Source organism: Haliotis asinina, chromosome 15, assembly GCF_037392515.1.
Source record: "Haliotis asinina isolate JCU_RB_2024 chromosome 15, JCU_Hal_asi_v2, whole genome shotgun sequence".
Taxonomy (NCBI): Eukaryota; Metazoa; Mollusca; class Gastropoda; order Lepetellida; family Haliotidae; genus Haliotis; species Haliotis asinina.
The window spans coordinates 47,804,239-47,827,589 of NC_090294.1; the positions used below are offsets into that span (position 1 = coordinate 47,804,239).

The 23,351-nt window shown below is 39.8% G+C and overlaps 1 protein-coding gene across 1 annotated transcript; it reads left to right on the forward strand.

Annotated features, from left to right (window-relative positions):
• The first annotated feature begins 8,120 nt into the window (after nt 1-8,120).
• LOC137265060 (methyltransferase-like protein 27) lies at nt 8,121-14,721 on the forward strand. The gene is made up of 5 exons (XM_067800380.1): nt 8,121-8,228; nt 9,081-9,212; nt 12,197-12,335; nt 12,983-13,075; nt 14,489-14,721. The coding sequence occupies exons 1-5, from the start codon at nt 8,121-8,123 to the stop codon at nt 14,701-14,703; spliced, it is 687 nt and encodes a 228-aa protein (XP_067656481.1). The 3' UTR covers nt 14,704-14,721.
• The last annotated feature ends 8,630 nt before the right edge of the window (nt 14,722-23,351 follow it).

Below are 23,351 nucleotides of genomic sequence, written 5' to 3' on the forward strand. Positions count from 1 at the left end.
TAGAACAATGCGACAGGTGGTGGAGTATCTGCAATATAAGTACTTGATTCTCAGGCATTAGGGGATTTATCTCTGGAAAAATATATTATCATAGTCTTACCAGTTTTCAAATACACTTAACTGTGTCATGACATGAATGGTATGGGTTTACAACTTCTTTAATATTTACAACACATAACTACACATGTGTAAGTTGTAAATCCATACCATTCGATGTCATGTTACCAACCAGCTTCTAAACACCAATCAAGCATCTGATTTAATGATTTATTTCAGTGAAGCAAATAATGTGGCAACCCTGACAGAAGTCTTTCAAACATTATTCACAACACATGACACTACCACAAAAGTACGACTTTGTTTACCATGCAAGACGCAATTCACAACACACGAATTTTTTTCATAAGGCTGCATTCTATTTACCATGCATGACATTACTCTCAACACAAGACACTGTTCACAACACATGACACTATTCACAAACATGACGCTATTGTTACGCGTGTGTATTTCCTGTATATTTTTGTAACAATATTCACAATGCATGTAACTAGATGTATTCATAATGCTCGACTCATGGCACTGTTCACAACACGTCACTATTCACGACACTAGTCACAACACATGACATATTCACAGAACGACTATTCCACAACCAATGAAAATGTTCACAAGACACGACACTGTTCACACCACATGACACAGTCACTATTCACAACATATGATACTGTTTACAAGAAACGACATTATCCAAAAGAGTTGTCCCGATGCTTCCTTTAAACACCCTTGACAACCTGTTTGCAGTTGCATGTGTATGTAAAGGGGCCACTGAAATGGACTGGAAACTCTTAGACACGTGACAGAATGGGTCAGTGTGACATTGCTTGACTAGCGTCACATCGACTCTGATATCTCGGTCATGTCACGACACACTCAACGTTACTCGCCATCTTCACACTCAACACAAAACTCAGTACACTTAGGTACTTCTAATTAGATGTTTAGCCAACAATAACATGCACCATCATACAGTGTGTTTAACGTTGTGCCTGTTTCCTCCGTTTTAATAATAAAATGGTAGAGGTTAGAATGTGGAGCCTTATCTGGCCTACCTTGTGTTATCTCAATCATGACACTCATTTCATTAAAAGTTTAGTCTTTCAACCAAGATATTCCTTGTCAACAGGTGCGTGACATAGCTCAGATGGTTGAGTAGTGCAAGGTTTGGGGTTCGAATCCCAAATTACACACAGTCTCGATCTGTCTTTTAAAGACTAGATCAGTAAATCATTGCGCTAAGCTATCATAGAAGATTATGTATCATCCGCACGTGAATTAACCAAATATACTTGCACTTATAAAATCCTTCTGTCATAGCATCACATTAATTGCGAGCAAAGTTTCTTCACATTTTTCCTGACAAGAGTCTTTACTTACACGACATGACCTATCTGATACATATGAATCAATGCATAAGTAAACATATCAATGCCGAAGATCACCTTAACGCAGAAAAAAAATATTACTTCATTAGCTACTATATACTGTTTCGTGATTAGGCAGATTTAAGAAACGATCTGAATGAGCACAAGCCATACTCACCTCCGTCTACGCCCGTATCTACTCACTACTGATGTCGCTACATGCGTCCCCGTATTTTATTATAAGAACCTGGGGTTAGTAGGACAGCGTGTTCTTGCCCAATGCTTGGGGGTGTTTTGTTTGTTTGTTTGTTAGTTGTTTAACGCCTCAAACTATTCTGACAATAACAAATTCTGACAATATGGCGCTCTGTAAATAATCACGTCTGACAACAAACCAGACAATCCAGTGAACAAAACCATAAGCATCGACCTATAAGCTAAGGGGCTGCGATTATATGTGTCAACCAGGTCAGCGAGCCTGATCACCCGGTCCCGTCAGTCTCCTCTTACGATAAGCATGGTTTGCTGAAGATCAATTTTGACCTTGTCCAATGGTGCGGCTCAGAAAGGTCTGTTAAACGTTACTGTAAGCGATATGTTCTTGATGGTGACTTTGGCAAATACCAGCTATATACATATACAATATTACTTATATACTACATACTGTACATGTATACTACACAGCTGACAACAAGGGAATTAATGACTTGAAAGTGGCTGTCATTGACGTTGACATTTACAATACCATAGAACTGGAGAAAGACTTTCTCCATTTCTATGACCAGACAGAACACTATTGCATGTGAACGCAAGTTCTGTTTGCAAAGGCATTTCGCTCCGTGCTGGAAGAGCATGTTGTGCACGTTGTGCCTGTTTCCTCCGTTTTAATAATAAAATGGTAGAGGTTAGAATGTGGAGCCTTATCCGGCCTACCTTGTGTTATCTCAATCATGACACTCATTTCATTAAAAGTTCAGTCTTTCAACCAAGATATTCCTTGTCAACAGGTGCGTGACATAGCTCAGATGGTTGAGTAGTGCAAGGTTTGGGGTTCGAATCCCAAATTACACACAGTCTCGATCTGTCTTTTAAAGACTAGATCAGTAAATCATTGCGCTAAGATATCATAGAAGATTATGTATCATCCGTACGTGAATTAACCAAATATACTTGCACTTATAAAATCCTTCTGTCATAGCATCACATTAATTGCGAGCAAAGTTTCTTCGAATTTTCCTGACAAGAGTCTTTACTTACACGACATGACCTATCTGGTACTTATGAATCAATGCATATGTAAACATATCAATGCCGAAGATCACCTTAACGCAGAAAAAAAATATTACTTCATTAGCTACTATATACTGTTTCGTGATTAGGCAGATTTGATAAACGATCTGAATGAGCACAAGCCATACTCACCTCCGTCTACGCCCGTATCTGCTCCTTACTGATGTCGCTACATGCGTCCCCGTATTTTATTATAAGAACCTGGGGTTAGTAGGACAGCGTGTTCTTGCCCAATGCTTGGGGGTGTTTTGTTTGTTTGTTTGTTAGTTGTTTAACGCCTCAAACTATTCTGACAATAACAAATTCTGACAATATGGCGCTCTGTAAATAATCACGTCTGACAACAAACCAGACAATCCAGTGAACAAAACCATAAGCATCGACCTATAAGCTAAGGGGCTGCGATTATATGTGTCAACCAGGTCAGCGAGCCTGATCACCCGGTCCCGTCAGTCTCCTCTTACGATAAGCATGCTTTGCTGAAGATCAATTCTGACCTTGTCCAATGGTGCGGCTCAGAAAGGTCTATTAAAGAAACGCCACTGTAAACGATATGTTCTTGATGGTTACTTTGCCAAATACCAGCTATATACATATACAATATTACTTATATACTACATACTATACATGTATACTACACAGCTGACAACAAGGGACTTAATGACTTGAAAGTGGCTGTCATTGACGTTGACATTTACAATACCATAGAACTGGAGAAAGACTTTCTCCATTTCTATGACCAGACAGAACACTATTGCATGTGAACGCAAGTTGTATTTACAAAGACATTCTCGCCTGTCATACAGGGAGGACGACGCAGGTGGGGTTGGAGTGACATCTGTCTGTGGCAGATCCATACGAAACGACGCCTAGACATTACACCATTACACTATAGATCTAAACCATCCCCTGTTAGTAACAGTGAATTTAAAAAAGCAGCATTTCACGATCATTTCATCCGTTCGCTCGTGTTTTGAACGTGTGCATGTGCATGTGCGTGTGCGTGTGCGTGTGCGTCTGTAGTAGTTGATCATACAGGCTATACCACACCCAGCCAAAATCCATACTTTGACCAGCACTTCTCGTACGTAGACTTCAGTGCATGTATAAAGCTGGTTGTATGACCTCATGGCTGTGATTGCAAGGGGAAGTAACTCGTGTACATCAATTTTGAAACCCTGTGTACCGTTTCAAAGCATATTTTGGATTATAGATGATTTTCAGGAGACGGCGAACATCAAAAGAAAATATTTTCTGCGGACAAATATTACAATTACATAAACAATATATATGTGTGCAAAGGTATATTTACAGTATTGGTCAGTTCTTTTGAACAACTTTATATTCGTTGCTCAATCAGCCATGCCTTTGTATTACATTCTGTCCATACATCAGTGTAGAGTTGCGTTTGGATATGAAGAACTGTATGTTATATTTTGTAAATGTATGCCCATTGTGATTGTGTCATGTGACTATATCTATTAATTCTATCAATCATGTCACCACAAACTGGACATCGTTCAGTAGTTTGTGTAATAAATGGTTTCATATGTCCTCATGAAACAGTATGAACAATAGATTCTGGACTATAATGTCATTCCTGAATTTTGTTTGTATTCAAACTACACATTACGTATTATAACAGCTGTGGGCACAGTTTACAGGAATTTGATTAAAATTTGATATATTGCTCAACGACATACGTGCATTTGGAACATTTTGTGCTGGAATTCCATACATCATCACTCCGTCAATACTGTATCTTGGGACTATGCATGCATACTGTCACATCAAATATAGTGTGAACCTTTCAGGTGTTTCTTCAATGCCTCTCATGTGATTCACACATAATTTGATCACGAACCGAGTACTGATAGTTAAAAGGCATTATGTCAGCACTTTTTAAATTCAGTAGTGAAGAAAAGAGGTGTTATCAGACTTATAAACTTCCAGTGGCGTGATTCTATTGTTCTAGCGAGGCACTATTGCTTGTCATTCCCAGATGCCTAGTTGATTAGGGGCAATTACTTCAAAATCGACCCTCTGCCCCGAGATATTCCTTCAGTATTGTCCCTCTGCCTGTGGATTTTCCGAAGAATAGCCTTTAAATTATTATCTACTGCCGATGCCTGGTTTCGAACCCATGACCCTTCGCTTACTAGATTAGCGGTTTTGTCCACTAGGCCACGAAAGACAGTTATGAAAAGTGAGATTGTGTGTTGGTATGCACCGTGTGTTCCTCGCAAGACGGGCAGTGCGAGCAGCGCACTTGCATTACGTGTCCAATGCGAGACGGCTCATCACAGTTGATTTCAACAGTAAATACCAAATATTGAAATTATATCTAAAGTATATCTTCGGCCGGTTTATAAGTTGGATATCTATACATAAAGCCTGGGTTTGATATCTAACATGTGCTGAAGGGTCTGATGTCCATGTATCTTCACAAGTTACGCACACTCTTGTAGAAGAAGTTTTAGGACGATACAGTGCTCATAAACAGGTACATTCACACAGTTGTAAAAGAAGCAACGTTTCAGTGCTCTTAAACAGGTACATACACACAGTTGTAGAAGAAGCAACGATGCAATGCTCTTAAACAGGTACATACACACAGTTGTAAAAGAAGCAACCATACAGTGCTCTTAAACAGGTACATACACACAGTTGTAGAAGAAGCAACCATACAGTGCTCTTAAACAGGTACATACACACAGTTGTAGAAGAAGCAACCATACAGTGCTCTTAAACAGGTACATACACACAGTTGTAGAAGAAGCAACGAAACACCACTTGCACCACTTAACCTCACGACCTATGCCGCTCAAGAACAAGGTAGTGGATAGATTGTCGACACGAAAAATCTTAGTAGAAGGGACTAAAGTTTTAAAGTAAAGATTTCTGTGTGAAGTGTGAAAATGACGAGTAACGTTGTGTGTCGTGACTGATAAAGTCGATGTAAGGTAGGTCAGTCAAGGCTCTGCATACTCACCCCTTCCATTATATTATTAAAACGAAGGAAAGTGGCAAAATGTACAACAAATACTTTATGACGGTTAATGGTGACTGGAAATATCACAGACTAACCTACCACGTCCCTCGACCTTAAACCTGCCAAAGGTCACGTTGATAACTAGCATCTGATGTAAGAGACCATTACCTCCTTAACGTAATACAACCAAGACACAATGCATTTATCTGTCTTCAGGGCTGTTTACTGGTATACCCGCCGCTGGTCATCCAAGATCCATATCTTCGATGGTTTGGTCACACTAAATGACATGATATCATACGTTATCAGTAAATGGAAAAGGTGTAGAATCTGGATGACAAATGACTGGGTGGCCGTCGAGTAAATTCACTCAGGTACAGATTTTTACTTTCTTGTACTTTGTTAAAGTTTTTATGGCATATTATCTTCAGTTTAATCAATCGTACATTAGCTATAGGTTACGATTCTTGGAACTACCGTCAGGTTTATGTGGAACGTGACATCCTTTTCTGTATATATTTCTGTATTGCTGTTGAGGATTGTTCATCTAATATTGATTGACGCCCCGCTGTTTTGTGACTCTTAAACAACGTATAGAGTGTGGTGTGAATGTCATGCTGTTTGTGGCTGTTACAGAATGTAAATTGTATGAACGCCCACTAGGGCGATGTGTAAAGTACTGAACAACACTAATTTATTGCATTGTTGTGTGTGCTTTTGAATGTGTATCGTGATTAATGTAGTATGTTTACCAAATCTTCATGCGATAGATCAATGCAGTGTCAATATGGCGTAATAATTGCCATTGTTGTCTGGTTATGTGTGGCTGTGTAATGAACACAGGTGTTGTGTTATGTGTGGGGTGCTCCCCACTATATATATAGTAACACAGAAACCAATTTAAATTCAATCCTTTTATTCACAGAATGTATGTAGGCCATCGGCCCATAGTACAACATTACTTGCTGGCAGCCATATTTGATTGACGGTACTTTGCAGCATAGTAAATAAACATTGCTACATTTCTAATGACAGAAGTGTTGTTTGAGAGCATTAATGTATTGAAAGTTTGCAAAGAAGGATAGGAACAGAACTTAGCAGAAATGTATTTAGTGCGCACTGTACTACATGCAGTACACAATAAGCAGGGCAGACGTATCGTCAGCAGGGCAAATAATGGTGTTCAAGGACTTTACAAGGGCATATGCAAGTGGAAACAAGATCACTTACACGCTATAATGGTGTTTAAGGAAGGGATTAGCTCAAGTGTGTGTTCATACTTTTCTTTCTCTAGACATTGTGAATGTGACAGTGGTGTCAACTGTGATAGGCACCATGTTCTATGACTTGTGTCGTTATTTGTGAATAGTGTGGATGTTTGTAAATACTCTCATGTGTTTTGACTGGTGTCGTTAATTGTGAATAGTCGCATGTGAACATGGCGTGTTTTTAGTTCTGAATAATGTCGCTAGTTGTGAAAAGTGTCACGTGCAGTGAATTGTTAATGATGTGTGTTTTGAAGTGTCGTTTGTTGTGAACTGTGTCCTGTGTTTTGAATGGTATCATGTGTTGTGAACTGTGTCCTGTTTTTGAATGGTATCATGTGTTGTGAACTGTGTCCTGTGTTTTGAATGGTATCATGTGTTGTGAACTGTGTCCTGTGTTTTGAATGGCATCATGTGTTGTGAACTGTGTCCTGTGTTTTGAATTGTATCATGTGTAGTGAACTGTGTCCTGTGTTTTGAATGGTATCATGTGTTGTGAACTGTGTCCTGTGTTTTGAATGGTATCATGTGTTGTGAACTGTGTCCTGTGTTTTGAATGGTATCATGTGATGTGAATAGTGTCCTGTGTTGTGAATAGTGTTCTGTGTTGTGAATAGTGTCGTGTGCTGTGAATAGTGTCATGTGTTGCAATACTGCCCTGTGTTGTGAATATCGTTCTGTGTTGTGAATAGTGTCGTGTCCTGAATATTGTTATGTTTATGCGCAATACACCAGACATGTAGACAATAGTGTCCTGTGTTTTGAATGGTATCATGTGTAGTGAATAGTTTCCTGTGTTTTGAATGGTATCATGTGTTGTGAACAGTGTCCTGTGTTTCGAATGGTATCATGTGTTGTGAACTGTGCCCTGTGTTCTGAATGGTATCATGTGTTGAGAACTGTGTTACTGTGTTTTGAATGGTATCATGTGATGTAAATAGTGTCCTGTGTTGTTAATAGTGTCCTGTGTTGCGAATCACACACACACACACGGCTGCCCTCATGTTTTGCAGTAGCGCAATACATCAGACATGTAGACATGTCTCTACTGCTGCAAATGTTTTATCACAGAAACATGTATTGTATTGTAGAAACTCCACCACCTACCTCTTTATCCTGCGCAACCTTCTCCGACCTTGGCACCACACAATGTCACAGCGTCACAAAGAGGCCAGGTTCAACTTTAAGCTGCGGACAAACATGACACCGCAGCAAATAATGGAGATGTTTGACGACTACGCCGACGACTATGAAGAGGTAGGATACGGACAGACATACCCAGCATTTGATTACAACCGTTCGTGCACCACCCCTGAAGATCGAGCTTAGAATTTGTCTTCCCATGCTTGTCATAAGAGGTGTCTGACAAGATCGGGTGGTCAGTCTTGCTTACCTCGATTATTTACAGACCGTCGTCATATAGGTGGAATAATGTTGAGTGCGGCCTCAAACAAACAAACAAAGAAACGTTAGCGAACTCGGTGTTACGAGTGCGTATTTTTCTGTAATTTGTGTTGTTATTGATTAAGTGATTACGTTTTTAGGGGTCATTTTGGTGTTTTAGCGGTACGTCTTTAAGGTAGCGTTTTACAGTTGCCTCGCTTTGGTGTGTTTTTCCTGTTGGTATACACAAGGCCAATCGCGAAGCTTCTACACTTGTTGTGTTCACACACACACACACACAGAGAGAGAGAGAGAGAGAGAGAGAGAGAGAGAGAGAGAGAGAGAGAGAGAGAGAGAGAGAGAGAGAGAGAGAGAGAGAGAGAGAGAGAGAGAGAGAGAGAGAGAGAGAGAGAGAGAGAGAGAGAGAGAGAGAGAGAGAGAGAGAGATATTTACACTCAGAGTAGTACAGGGGTTGTGTCATCATTCGGCCTCTATACATCTGTCTGCCTCGATCTTGATATTATATTTGTGACCCATTACTTTAGATCTGACTCATTGAACTAGAAACCTCTATTGTGAATCATTGTACCTTGCTCTTTGGTAAATATATTTCAGTGAATAGTTTAGATTTATATTTTGCTTGTTCATAGGGGATTTCTTATACCTTTTATCACGGCATTTTTTGGTCTGTTCCTAATTTCTCTTTACGCTGGTCTACGTGACAGGAAGCGCTGACTAAGGGGTCACGTGCTCATGAAATTGTTGGCGACTTCTTGGCCAACACTTACCCGGAGAGTGACCGATCCAGTGTGAAAGTTCTGGACGTTGGAGCGGGGACAGGATTCGTCGGCATGAAGGTACTCGATGGTCAAACTGTATTAAGTCACCTCAGACGAACCGCTAGTCACACAAAACCAGTTGTAGTTCCATCCACGTTGCTGCAGCATTTTTGTTAGAATATTGTACCCAAGTGTTGTCGCCTCACCTGGTGATCACTAGTTTGTAAGCACCCGTTAATAGAAGAAAATATATGAAATGGTGACCGTGTTGTTATGTTGCAAATTATGAAAGAACTCATTGCAACTGTTTTCGCTTAACAAACAAATGTGGTGTACAACAATGAGAGATTGCTAAGCTACTCATCACAAGTTTAGACTCACTAATGTAAATGTAACCGCATACTTTCGTCAACTGATCTGAACAGATTCGTAACGTTGAAAAGCCTGTTGTTCAATAAATGATAAAATTCAGTAAAACTTGACGAATTCTTAACAAAGTTTACACCAAAACATAGCTGGTCACATGCACGATATTTTCACATGCTTTTTAGCAATTTGATGCCTGGTTGTGCAATTTATCTACATAACGATTGAAGTTGGTTCTCAAGTTGACGGAGATATTCATCTTTGGTGTAACCACATACAAATTTATAACATACAGTAAACGTTTTAACTGAGTCATAACCGGTGAACACGTGCAGGTGCTTGCGTCGCTTTCTCGTCATCTGCGAAGACCAAAGTGGTTTAATCACCGGCTGTATTAGAACGCGATAGTCTAAATGTAGCCCAGAATGAGTATTCAGTCACCGAGCAGAAATGTCTTTTAATACGCTAAATACATGGTAAGTTTAATAAGGTATCAGTCAGTCGAGATTTGGCCACAATTGGGGCGAGACGCAATATTTAATTCAATAATTATTATTTCCTTTTTTGGATATAAATTCGTCTGTTTACAATGGCCGTGTCAAACACGAGTCACTGTACATGGACTTATGTCGTACCTGCGGTTGTGGGACAAGCGTGTATGTGTTTGCCACGTAGTTTAACAATAAGGAGTCATGTGTCAATATTAATTGATCCAATGAAAGGTCGTAGTGGAGTAAATTATACCTGTTGTAGATGAAGTAGGCACTTTATTACGGAGTGAATTTATTTAGTCGCTGTTAACAATTTTCCAGCAATATTACTGCGCGGGACACCGGAAATGGGCTTCACACATTGTACCCATGTGGGGAATCGAAACTGGGTCTTCGGCGTGACGAGCGGACACCTTAACCACCGTGCTACACCACTGCTCCTTTTACCAAGGAGCGTGCATCACGAATTCCTGTCTACAATCAGAGATGTGTTTTGTTCATTTGTTAGACCTTGGATAACATACACTGGATCTGGGGATTGTAGCTCACCATACTGACATGGCCAGGAAGGAATTAAATGCAACTCAAGCTGAAAACACGTGAATAATGTCTCCTTTTGTCAGTTTCGATATGAAACAATACTGAACACGAAACTTCAAGCAGAACGTAACTAATGGTATTTGGGATTTCGCTTTCTCAGAAAAGTACAGATTTTCTTTCTGTTGTATGATTGAGTCACATCCGGGATTCAAACCCACATTCTCAAAGTAAGACACAATGTAATCGCCATCACACAGAGTCATCAATCACACCACTCGGTGTAACCCCAATTATAACATACCTGACATTTCACGCCTAGAAGGAATTTGTAGTCATTAAAACTGGATAGAACAAACCAAACCAAACAAAACAAAACAACAAGAAAACAAACAAACCAAAAATCCCCCCAAAACCAAAACCTTAAAACAGGTCATGAGGAAATAGTGTATTCAAGCAGGGACGACGAAATCCTTCCACTCTAAAAGCAGAGTCAGTACTGTTTGCATTCTGTTTGAAATCCACTGCCTCTGCCCAAAAGGCTGCCGTCGTGTTCTGCAATCAAATGATAATAAAGAATATCAGTTAAACTCTTTAAATCGACAGGCATCGATTCTTGCACGTTGTCCAAATTGAAGACTCGATCAACTAGAAAACAATAATAATTATAACTCAATGTACGTCAGACTTAATCTGACCGACCGTTGCGATATGTCGTGTGGTTTATAACCTAGTGTTTGCATGAAAACATTTTAATCTTAACTTGGAGTGGCATATAGTGTCATGAACAACAAGGACAGTACACTTGCTGATACCGGTGTTGTAGCTACACCGAAATGTAGCTCATATGGATATTAAATGTGTTGTGTATCTAAAAACTCTGCCCGTTGTTCATCGCTTCAACTACCAGATCACCCCATATGTATTTTGAAATGTTGGTTTTCACTGATCGAAATTGGTTCGATTGGTTCCTGGACTTTCTTTGGCGTTTCATCAAGTTGATGAGACATCAGCTGTTGACAGACATTACCATTGTCGTAACTGAGATTTGTGCATAGATAAGACCTCTGTAGTAACATCGTTTACCACCCACCTTGAATTGATCATGGGAATACCGTTTGTGGTCATTTCTCATTTACAAACTCTCATGTCAAGAGCGATGAGATGAATGTTGGAGGTAAGACAACGTTTCAGTCTCGACTGTCTGGTGGTTTGCAAATTTGCAAACTGACCTAGTGTGGGACTTATATGAAGACTTCGGCGACTGAATAACAATACAGCTTTTCCTGTGAGTGAACATTTTGTCCTGGTACATCACATTTGACGAGAAGGCGACAGGAGTACACGCCTTTTTACCTTCCATTTCGCATCCACAGGACATTGTTAATGTTAATTAATCTACCTCACATGCTCACATACTCACATGCGGCTGTCTTTCACATCTCCAAATTAAAACTTTTTAAAAGATCTACTGAAGGTTTGAAAGCTGTGACCTTTACCTCAAACCGTTTGAGTAAGTGTATCGTGAAGATCCTGCCTTATTGTATCTCAAATGTTGTGAATTGAAAAAAATCAAGAGGAAGTTGACTTCTGGAAGGTGGAACATAATACCCTCGTTGTAAAGTTGTGATGTGTTTTATGTTGCACATTACTGACCCACTGTTCCAGCTGAAGGCGCTAGGATTCACCTACGTCGATGCCCTGGATCCAGCTCAGAAAATGTTGGATGTGGCAAAAACCAAAAACGTCTACCGTCACCTGATCTGCGCATTCATGGACAAAAACAGGGTGGAGGAAATCGAAACAGGTACATGAAAGAAAAAGAGTAAACAAGTTCAAGGGGTTTACTTATGGTGTTATTTAGTGATCACACTGAACTTGACATCTAAATCTTTGTCACTCTAAATCTGTAAAGTGTTAGGTAATTCGTTAAGCCATAAGCTGGCATTGTAGCTCCTATCCCTGAAATCCGAAAATTTGGCTGTCATACGGATCCTGGAACTAGATTCCAGAAATTCTTAAAATGAAAAAAAAAATGTCTGGTCTCCTTTTCATTATATCTTAATATCTGAGAAATTAAAATGTGTTCATTTTAGAGACTAGATGTTAGCCTATCCGAAATGTACGCACGATAAATTTCACTAATCCCGAAGCTGTTAAAAATCTCTTTGTAATGAACTATCAACAAGGTGAAATTAGAGTACCTACCTAGAGTATCCGATACGATCCGTAATAGGATCCACCATTGTTTGCCCCTGTTTTGCCATACCACCATCCTTGTTTGTTGCAAACAAATGCTGACTTCTTTAACTTTCACTTTTCAACACCAAGCTGCCTTCACTGAAATATTGTTGAATATTATCTCGATGTCACTCATTCGCCCACTTGGACACAATGCCAGTAGCTGAAAATGCACCTGTCATAATGAACTGTAACATACCTAATTTCTTCCAGATTTCTACGACTGCGTAACGGCTACAGCGGCTTTCAACGAGGGTTTAATACCGTGTAACGCCTTCCCCCAGTTGATCAGAATCCTGAAGCCCGGTGAGAATATTGAAATTATTTGACCTTGAACTTCATTAATCTTTTATGACTGTTGATGACCTTTCGTTAACCTTGTCCTCTTGTTTTGACCTGATTCCGTTAAAGCTGAATATTTTAGACTGCCGAGTTTGCGTGTTGATGATTAGATACCTGACTTTGAGAGTGTGGGTTCGAATCCAGGATGCGACCTAATACTACTACTACTACCACTACTACTACTACTGGTACTACATACATAAACGTTTACTTCAAATGCCACCAAAAAATGGCTAAAAGTATGCGTTGGAGAATTCAATAAACATTAGCACTACTTTTTTATTTTCTTGTGTTTTTTTTTCTTTATTTTCATTTTCTTTCGTATGAGGTAGTGATGTCACTGTTCCGTCACTCTCGTTCACTTGGATGTTTTCATACGCAAGTCTTCAAACGGACGTATTATAGGTGACGTTTGGGGTTCTCTTAAACGACAAATTAATGATATTGGATGATCAATAGACTGAGTCAAAAAAGAAACTTCACAAAATGTAATTTTTAAAAAAAATGAATATTTTTTTCTGTGATGATACATCCATGCATCCGAAATGGGATTCCTATCTTTCAACTTGCACGTTTGCACGTGTAGTCGATCGAAGTTTTCTTCATTTGCACGTGTTTGCATTGGCCTCAAGAATTGAGAAAACACATTACTACAGTTCTAACGGTACTTTAATTGCCACGATTGTCAAATGTGCAAAGTGAACGTGCCGTTGGCATTTTGCAAGCGGGAAGATCAGTTATTGACGTCGCAAGAGCAATGGTATGCAGCCGTCGTACTGTGTATGACTTGCGAGGTCGTCTACAACAAAATGGCACCACTTCTGATCGTCAAATCGTTGTACGTCACTGATTTCTGCCGGCTACCCGAACCAGGGCTGAGATGTTTAGAGGTCAATTGTCCTCACAGATAATTCGAAATCGGTTGCGGGCTGCCAATCTCCATTCGATATTTTATTCTTGTGACTTGACATTCCGTATACCCATGTTTTGGAACGTAGCCTAATAGAACGGATTGAGGCACTGTCAGTGTATCGTGTACATAACACAGATCTCAGCAAGGAAATAATACCAATTTAACCATCCTGCCATCTCTTGTTTTTTCATAGTGCCCTGAGGAAAGAATGTGAAGTTTCTTTTTTTGACTCAGTATAGAATCTCATCCTCGTGTTATTTGATATCAAACAAATACCCAGGAGTTGATAAAAGTGAGAAAACTACTTCTCGTGTCATCTGAGGTCATCAGGTACAATTGCATACTCTGTGATTACCTTTCATAAATATCTCTATTTAAGAACTCGCTCCTCCAAGTCTCAGCCTACCGTTAATCATTTAATTGGCAAGCACTGGGTACAGTGGTATGTTGTTTTTTTTCAACAGGTGGACGGATAGTGTTCACAGTTCCACAAATGCATGTCGATAATGCTGTCGAGTACCGTGGCCGGTTAATTCCCTTGATAGACAAGATGGCGGCGGGAGGAGTTTGGGAGGTGACCGCAATACCCCTCGCTGACGGCCAATTGTCCAATTGCCTAGGTCCTGGGTTTCTTTACAGTTTGAAAGTAAACGTGTCGGAGAAATATTTTGAGATTTAATAAAGTCCTCTCTTTGAATTATATTTATGTAAGATTGCTGTATATTTCATTATCCTCGCACGTACATACGGACCCGTGAAGAACTGGGTTAGTATTGGTCTTCAGCAACACATGCTTGTTGTTGCATGTCGCCGTATTCCATTTGTTTAGATCGAAGCTCATGCTGCTCATCGCATGATTTTCTGGTGCCGACTCGATTATTTAGAGACCGCCGTCATATACAGCATGATGCCAAAAGTATTCGCGATTTTTCAAAAATGACGGAAGTAAACACAAGACCGTATGACAGCATTAAACAGCGGTGTTTCAAGAAAAGAATAATGTCACACCTCAGTCTCTTGGTCAGATTCCCATTGGAGCGTATGCAGGCCACCAGCCATCGCGGACATGTTTCATACGAGTTTTTGACACAGTGTAGAGTAATATTTGTCCAGATATCGTGGATGGCGTCAGATAGTTCGTCAGTGGTCAGGACAGACAGATTGTGATCGTAGTGTTCTTTTGATGTGTAGCCACACATTTTCAGCATTAAGATCGGGAGTCTCTGCAGGCCAAGCGATTGACAGCATTGTCACGCTGACAGCATGTATTAATTCGTGCCAGATGTACTGGGGGCGTTATGATCTTGAACCGATATATGGTTTGTTGTTTAAGTGTTGAGCTAGAACGGGTCAGAGGTTGTCTTCACGTATTTCATGATACTTGTCAGCATGAATATTACCATCAACACGACACAGGGTGCCAACACCGTACCAAGTCAAAGGACCCCAGATCATAACTGATAACCTGGCCTGTTTCCATGGAATCATGCATTCGGGGCGATAGGCTTCATGCGTTCTTCTCCAAACGGAAACTCTTCCATTCTGACCAACACCTACCTGCGATTCATCACTGAATATCACTTGTTTCCAAATTCTCCTTTCCAAACACCAGTGAAGTCTTTTCCTTCTGTTCACTTCCTTCACGACAACGTGCTTTTTCATAACCTGACGAAAACACCATTCCGATGCAACACTCTTTGAATTGTTCTACTGTTTACTTATTGATGCTGACCAACATTATAATCATGTTTAATGTCTTTTACACTGTTAAATGTATTCTTGTGGATACTCTTTAACATAACATGTTCACTACGAATATAAATAATCACCAACTGCTTCAAACAACCATCACTTACTGCTTCATAAGCTACCACCTATTGCTCCATTAAATATCACCTACTGCTTCATGAACTACCACCTGGTGCTTCATGAACTACCACCTGGTGCTTCATAAACAATCAGCTACTGCTTCATAAACAATCACCTGCTGCTTCATAAACAATCACCTACTGCTTCATAAACAATCACCTGCTGCTACATTAAATATCAACTACTGCTTCATGAACTACCACCTGGTGCTTCATAAACAATCACCTACTGCTCTTTGAAATGAATCGTTGGTTTCGACCAGACAATGATGTGAATGACATCTTGTGCACAGATCGAACTAATGGGAATACATTGTATCAATGCTTTGGGTTAGTCACCTTGGACAACAGCCATGGGCTGCTGAAGACTGATTCTGTCTTGGACCCTTGTAGGTTGACACCTGTCCATGTACCATGACCTATCGTTGAAGCTGTACTGTTGTATATACTGCCATAAATTGCATACAGGCAATGTTATTTTCAAACCCAGACATCTGCGATGAACGCCGATCTGAATACAATGTAGTTACTCTGGTGTATGTACTATTTCAAATGCAAGGTTTCTAAAATTCGTACTGTATCAGTTTATTCTTCATAACGTACGTACCTACCTCAAGTTCATCCATCTTGTCCGTATTCAGGAAGGCGCAGACCTGTCGTTGGTAGACATTTTTTACGCTTTTTGCGACACCTTGCACAAAACCCAACTATGACAGCTGAAACAAGAAACATTACAGCACAATTATGTTTGGGATTCAGTGACTAACCAGTATATAACGTGTGTTTAATCCACTCATTCATATCGACAGAGACGCTGATTCTGAACCAACAGGTGTTTACCATTTTCGCGACTAATCCTGTTCCAGCACCGACATCCACAACACGGATAGTCCCTCGATGGGCTTCAGGATTTTCAAATTTGTGTCTGGGGTTTTCTGATTAGGATTGTCATACATCCACCACATCATGTCCAATAATCGACACAATTTCGACACGCACTTCCCTAAATCCTCCAGAAAGCTCAAAATGACAGAGACCAAAAGAGCATATTTCTTAACTGATTGATCTTTTTTATTCTTAAGTGGCTTGGATTTCTAATTATTCAATAGGAAACTTTCTTTCCTCTTTTCCTTTCCAAGCTTCAGATATTACTTTCAATTTGAAATAGTTTCAGCCAAATTTCCTTTTTAGTTTCTGTTCCAACTTCTGTTTTCTTTGAAGTCCAAACATCACTATTTTCTGCAATGAAGACCATGCATAATAAACCAAATATTCTTCCTCATCCTGGTAACTGATCAAAAATGTCTTGACATAAGTCATTGACATCATTGTCTTAAACAAACCTGATGTCATGTGTGTGCTACACCATTAAAATGTAAGAGATGTTAGATTTACAAGATTGATAAAATACAAATGGAAATTAGGAAAAAGATAATGAGGAAACATTAAGGGGAAATGTGACAATTTATTCCATTCTAAATGTTTCATCTGCCTGGGGGTTAGTGTGATCGATGACTTCACACAATATAGGACTGTTAACAATTTCCAAATTTGATTAATGAGTGAAAAGAGAGATATATACTCTTAAATATAGGAATCCTGCAAAATAGAAAAGGCCATTTTGATTCATTTTGATTATCAGATTAATTGGATTTACAAATCAATACAAATTACTATAAAGCAGTTGCAACAACATTACTAAGGAGAGCGGTTGTAATAGTACAATTACAATGGCGGTATGGCATGCAGTAGTTCTAGTAATATCTGCTTGACTGTCTGGACAGACTAGCAGTCCATGCACAAACGCCCCATAATGATGTGTTAAAGAACTTCCATAAACATCTTGCCTTTGTCGCAGTGATGATAGTGCGTGAGTGAGTGAGTTTAGTTTTACGCCACTTTTAGCATATTCTCACATATTTCTCGGTAACAGACCTAGAGTAGACGACCAGACAGGGTAGGGTTAAACACTCTCAAAATATTTCACATCGGGGGGCAATAGAAATGGGTTTCACACATTGTTCCCATGTAGAGAATCGAACCCACTTATGATCTCCACACAAGAGTGAGTGAGGTTAGTTTTACGCAGCAATATTCCAACGATATGGTGGCGGTCAGTAAATAATAGAATCTGGACCAGACAATCCAGTGATCAAGAACATGAGCATCGATCTGCGCAATAGGGTACCGCTGACATATCTCAACCAGGTCAGCGAGCCTGACCACCCGATCCCGTAGACCTGTTCTACCCCGGACCTTCACGGGTTCAAATGACGTATACGCTATATGATCTATTTACCTTCCACCAAGTTCTATACAACTGCTCTTCTTGAACAACCCAAATAACACTAAGGACATGTAAAACATTTAAACATTGTAAATCCACTCCTTATGGATAGGACTAATGATAGTAAAAATGATAGTAAAAAATCTTTCCAACAGTCATGAAGTTCTACTGATTTAAAAAAACAACATTATAACGCAACTGTTCAACAAAATATCACTGAGTGACAACAAACATTTAATCAAAGATCAGATTATACTTTCATTGTTCGCAAACTACAGGGGACATCAGGTTTAATGGAACCCTGTAATGCCTCACATGTTTCTCGATGGCAGTTTTGTCGCGGTTATAAATCCATCCTCGGAGGTTGTGGACAATTTGCTAGCAATGTGAGTCTGCCATCAGGAGTTTACTGAGAAATCAATATGTGAAACTCCCTCTTTGATAAAATGTATGTAGACTTGTGTGGTGAGACATTGAGGCAAGCCGAAGACATGGACATCAATGGTACTTCTACCTTTCCTTTCACGTTACCTGTCTGGAATGTTGCTCGAACTGACAAGACCAAAACAAACTTATTTTGAACAGTTACAATTCGATAAAAAAGGTAACACAAACACAAACGACCATGAAGGACTTTTTGGTGTGACTGTGACATTGTGCAATGTACTTGGAAAATCAGCCACGAAAGAGGTTGCAATGTCTTGAATTTATTTACATGTATTGTTGTGCTTGCTATTGGTCATTTCATAAGCTTTACAAACATTAAATGCTTATTTGTTTAACCTAGAGTCGTGTCTTTTTTGTAATGGTAAAGGGAAGAAACTCTTGCTTAGACGTGGGTTTTGTAGGTCGGGGGTAGAATAGGGGTTCAGCAACCCATGTTTGCTATAAAAGGCGACTATGATTATCGTAAGAAGCGACTAACGGTTCCCAAATGCGCAGATCGGTGCTCATGTTGTTGATCAGTGGATGCCTGGTCCAGACTCTATTATTTACAGACCGCTAGATGTTCTATCAGTCTGTTGAAGTTCACCACACGTTGATATGATTACAGTGCACTGAACCAAAGAGATCTTGAGATATTCTGTCGTTGATGTCAGTGCTGGATGAGGATGAGAGTTAGGTAGTCGTTCAGTGTGCCTCTCAGGATCTCTGAGCATGCGGTTCCTAGGTGTATAACAGGAGCAAGCGAAATGTGCTATAAATATGAATAATGTGTTCATGTAGGTATGTGCAATACTCAGTCTGCTAAACGGATACATGAAGATACCATTGCACAACATATTTATCTCTTTCGATTTTGGAATAACAGGCAAAACCTGAATTATTTAAAGGTCACACGCAACCAAAAAATCACACATAATCAAAACACAGTTATCATTCATTCATGACATATAATATACATTGCTGCTTGTAAAAAAACAAATAAACAAAATATTAAGTGTACAATAGAGATTCAAAAGTGCAATATTTTATACTTGGGCTTACTTCCCTCGAAGACCGGGAGACCGAACCCAGTCGTAGAGGGTGAATGTGCACTCAAGTGTAACGACGGGTTCCGATTGGCTGGTTCATTTGCTGATACGCTGAGGGCTCACTGTGTGTACAGAAAGGTGGTGCGTTTGATGGGCATTTTATAAGTACGGAGATTCACAAGAAAGTAAAATTCTTTGTGGATAACAATTTCATTTAATGTGGATTCATTTACTGTTGTCAAACAAAATCATATACACTAGAAGAAAGTGTTATACATAAAGAATGTATATAGATGTTGGGTTTTATAAATACATGTTCTCTGAATTTGCGTTCGATCCCGTAAAAAATCATCTCAGTAGAGATGGTGAACTACTGCGTGGCTGGAAACTGCAATTCGCTCAAGAACAAAGCAGGACTAGAAACCGACAAAAGTTTGCACCAGTTTCCATCAGATCCCAGTCATCCGAGAAAATGGATGTACATGTCATGTGTACAAGTATCACACCTGCCTAATTACATAATGTGGCAGAGACAGGACTCGGGTGCACGAGTCATAAATCAATTTATTTTGTTTATGGCGTATAGCCTAATAGGTGTTAAGTTCAAATTGCTTGTGATCAATGATTGAAGCTGTGTATTGCATATTGTCTTTATCAGACAGGCAGGCAGACATATAAGTGTCAATAAACCAGACATTGAACTTTCTTTGCGACAGAGGCTGCTTATCACAATCAGTTTGTGTATGTAACGAGTAGATTATTTACTTGTTTGTGTACACAACCAAGACTAGACTACTGCTCCCGACCTCATACTCCGGACATGCACACTGTTTCAAGCTCCGCGAACCTATTCACTGCATAGGCGTTATGAGCGCAGCGCCGCTGAGCTGTTGAAACCACTTTTTCCCCAGCGCTGGGGGAAATTTAGTGAATCGTTTGAACTCTGATTTCGCGGGCTGTTTTTCATCGCTTTTTTTCAACTTTAAAGGTTGAATTGGCATTTTTGATGACTTGTTTCGGTAAGTGCATACCGAATCTGCAAAGTTTTTTTTTACGTTGCATGTGACCTTTAATGCCTGGTGCCATGTTTTAGTTAACAATTGTATGAGAATACATTCGGATATTTTGTATGGGCATGAATCTTGCCATTGTTATTTTGCGATCCAGGTTTTCAAGTTCCGTGTGCTCAAACGTGAACTGATATCCAGAAGAATGATACGTAATTATACTTGTGCTAAGGTCCAGATCTTTGTCCAGCGTCAGTACTTAAAATGTCGTCCTGATCAAATCGCCATGGCTTCCCTCTAACAACTGTGTGGCCATGGCCGTCTGGAGACTGGGGATGGTGGGGTAGTCTAGTGGTTAAAGAGCAAATCTATGAAAAAACAGCTTTCATCGATCTATGCAAGGCTGTGTTGATCATTTAAAATAGGTTCAAAATTACTGAAAGCAAACACATTTACTGCCAATTACGTCCCTTTACTGAACTCTCCAGTGCTGTGTCAGGTTTTACTTTTACCTTTACTTTTTGATCTCTACATAAAAGATCTTTTAACCATGATTATCATTCTGACGGTGTTGTCATAAACGACCCCTGTTCTGGCGACTTGGGTGTCTATTCGCCTACATCCCAATTAGCCCTATATGTTTGTATACGACTAAACTCTTGGCTCTTGCTGAATCTGGCAGCGACTTTAGTTTATTGCTAGTTTGTCTCCACAGTGAAAACATGAACTTTTAACGAAATTATAATAGCTCTATTTTTTTCACTTAAAGTAAAACCTCACACTACGCGTCCGGTTGTAAAGCAAACTCGTAGCGTGAGGTATTAAATGAAAACTTAAGAGCTATTATTATTTCGTTATATACCCTTGATTTTCCAACACAGTACGTCTATCTCCATTCTACCATAGCCGCGTTATTAAGACTTTTTTTAAATATACACAGTGTGTTGGAAAGTCAGTGATATATACCGTGAATATATACCTCTGAATGACTTTGAAAGCATGGAGACAGTACAGCACAGGTTAATGAATAATAACTTTCTTGGCACTTGTGCACATGCTTCTCGAACACCTGGATGTGCCGTTCCCTGCACTCCTCCCGCGTAAAAAACAGTGAACTGTGGCAATATTTTAATGATTGTTTGTTAAACAACTTTTTTATCGTTAGGACATAAATTCTGCAAAAACCTCACATTTGGTGATCAGCGTTTCATTGGGTATGTTATGCTTGACGTTTTCGAGTTATATTGCATTTCATCGGTCCGCTTTGAGCGGACTATAGCGTGTGGTAATGATTTATAAACACAGGGCAAAATCATAAAATGGGTTATAATTCAGAGAAGTGCCACTGAAGATTGGACCAGGTTTGAAAATCAGCCCCCAGAAGTATAGGCAGCCATTTATATGCCCTGCTCGTTTATTTGACATCACACCCAATTGGTCAAGCTGGACATCGTCCGTAGGCTATTTTGACGTCGGGTGACCATTTACAATCCTTTCAGGTGCTTGCGACTGTACGCATTTTGCGGTTAAATACGATAGTGGGTGAATACACTGTATCTGTTCTCGGGGAATAATACCTCAGGTTATGAGCACCCGGGATCACTATTTTTAGGAAAAAAGATGAAGAAAAACATAGACAGTCTTGGGGGCTTGTCCAACCTTTCTAGTAGCAATCACGTTTAAGTCTGGGCTTTTTTCCATTCTAGTATGCTACGCCCCAGAGAAGCTACTTAGGGGATCAGGTGGACAGTCTCGCTGACTTGGCTGACACACGTCATCGTATCCTAATTGCGTTGATCGATGCTCGTGACGTTGATCACTGGATTGTGTTGTCCAGGTTCGATTATTTACAGTGCGCCGCCATATGGCTGGAATATTACTGAGTATGGCGTAAAACTGACCACACTCACTCACTCACTCACTCACTCACTCACCCCCCACCCACCCGCTCACTCACTCACTCACTCACTCACTCACTCACCCACCCACTACACTTCATCTATTCAGATTACCCGGTATCAAACAAATGTACTGCAACATTACTCCGCCAATGTTCATTTGTTGTCTCAAATCACTGATTCTTCACCAGTTGAGTTTCAGTTGAGTACCTCCGGCAGCGATTACATCGGTCTGAAACACACTCGTTTGTACGTAAACCTTATCTTACACGCAGGTAGTGAAACCTTTGGCAAACTACTTACAATCCCTGTTTTCTCAGGTGACAATTTACTTACAGGGCCAGCGTTCGCGGTAGGTTTTGAACGAGTGCGTGCAGAAATATAATTATAAATATGTAGTCCAAATCTTTTACGCTTGAAATTTTCAAAAGAAGTTCTCAACCCTGAATCATTTCAAATGTCTTTACTTTTCTATGTGTTTCTGTTTTAGGGTAATTGCTAGAATTAAGTAGGTCAGGATCTATGCTTCCAAAACACACAAGCAAAATATTTTTTTGCGTTTTTATTATTATTTTTTTAAAAAGTAGGTTTCTGCGTTAACGCGAACACTGTCAGGGACAGCTCGTTTCATTCTCTAACAACTATCATACTTACAGAAGTATGATTAAACACTACTGAACTCTGGGGCTGAAACTCAAAACTCCCAAGCGCAGTTACAGTTGTTTTACAAGGCTGTTGCAAAGACTAGATGTGGTATGTGAAAGCACAGATCCTATCACAGATCTTAATGGA

Bases quoted from the DNA above. Each gene is read 5' to 3' on its own strand.
- LOC137265060 (XM_067800380.1), top strand. From the start codon at position 8,121: ATGTCACAGCGTCACAAAGAGGCCAGGTTCAACTTTAAGCTGCGGACA. The intron at 8,229-9,080 runs GTAGGATACGGA...TCTACGTGACAG, and splicing joins ACGCCGACGACTATGAAGAG to GAAGCGCTGACTAAGGGGTC. The intron at 13,076-14,488 runs GTGAGAATATTG...TTTTTTCAACAG, and splicing joins GATCAGAATCCTGAAGCCCG to GTGGACGGATAGTGTTCACA.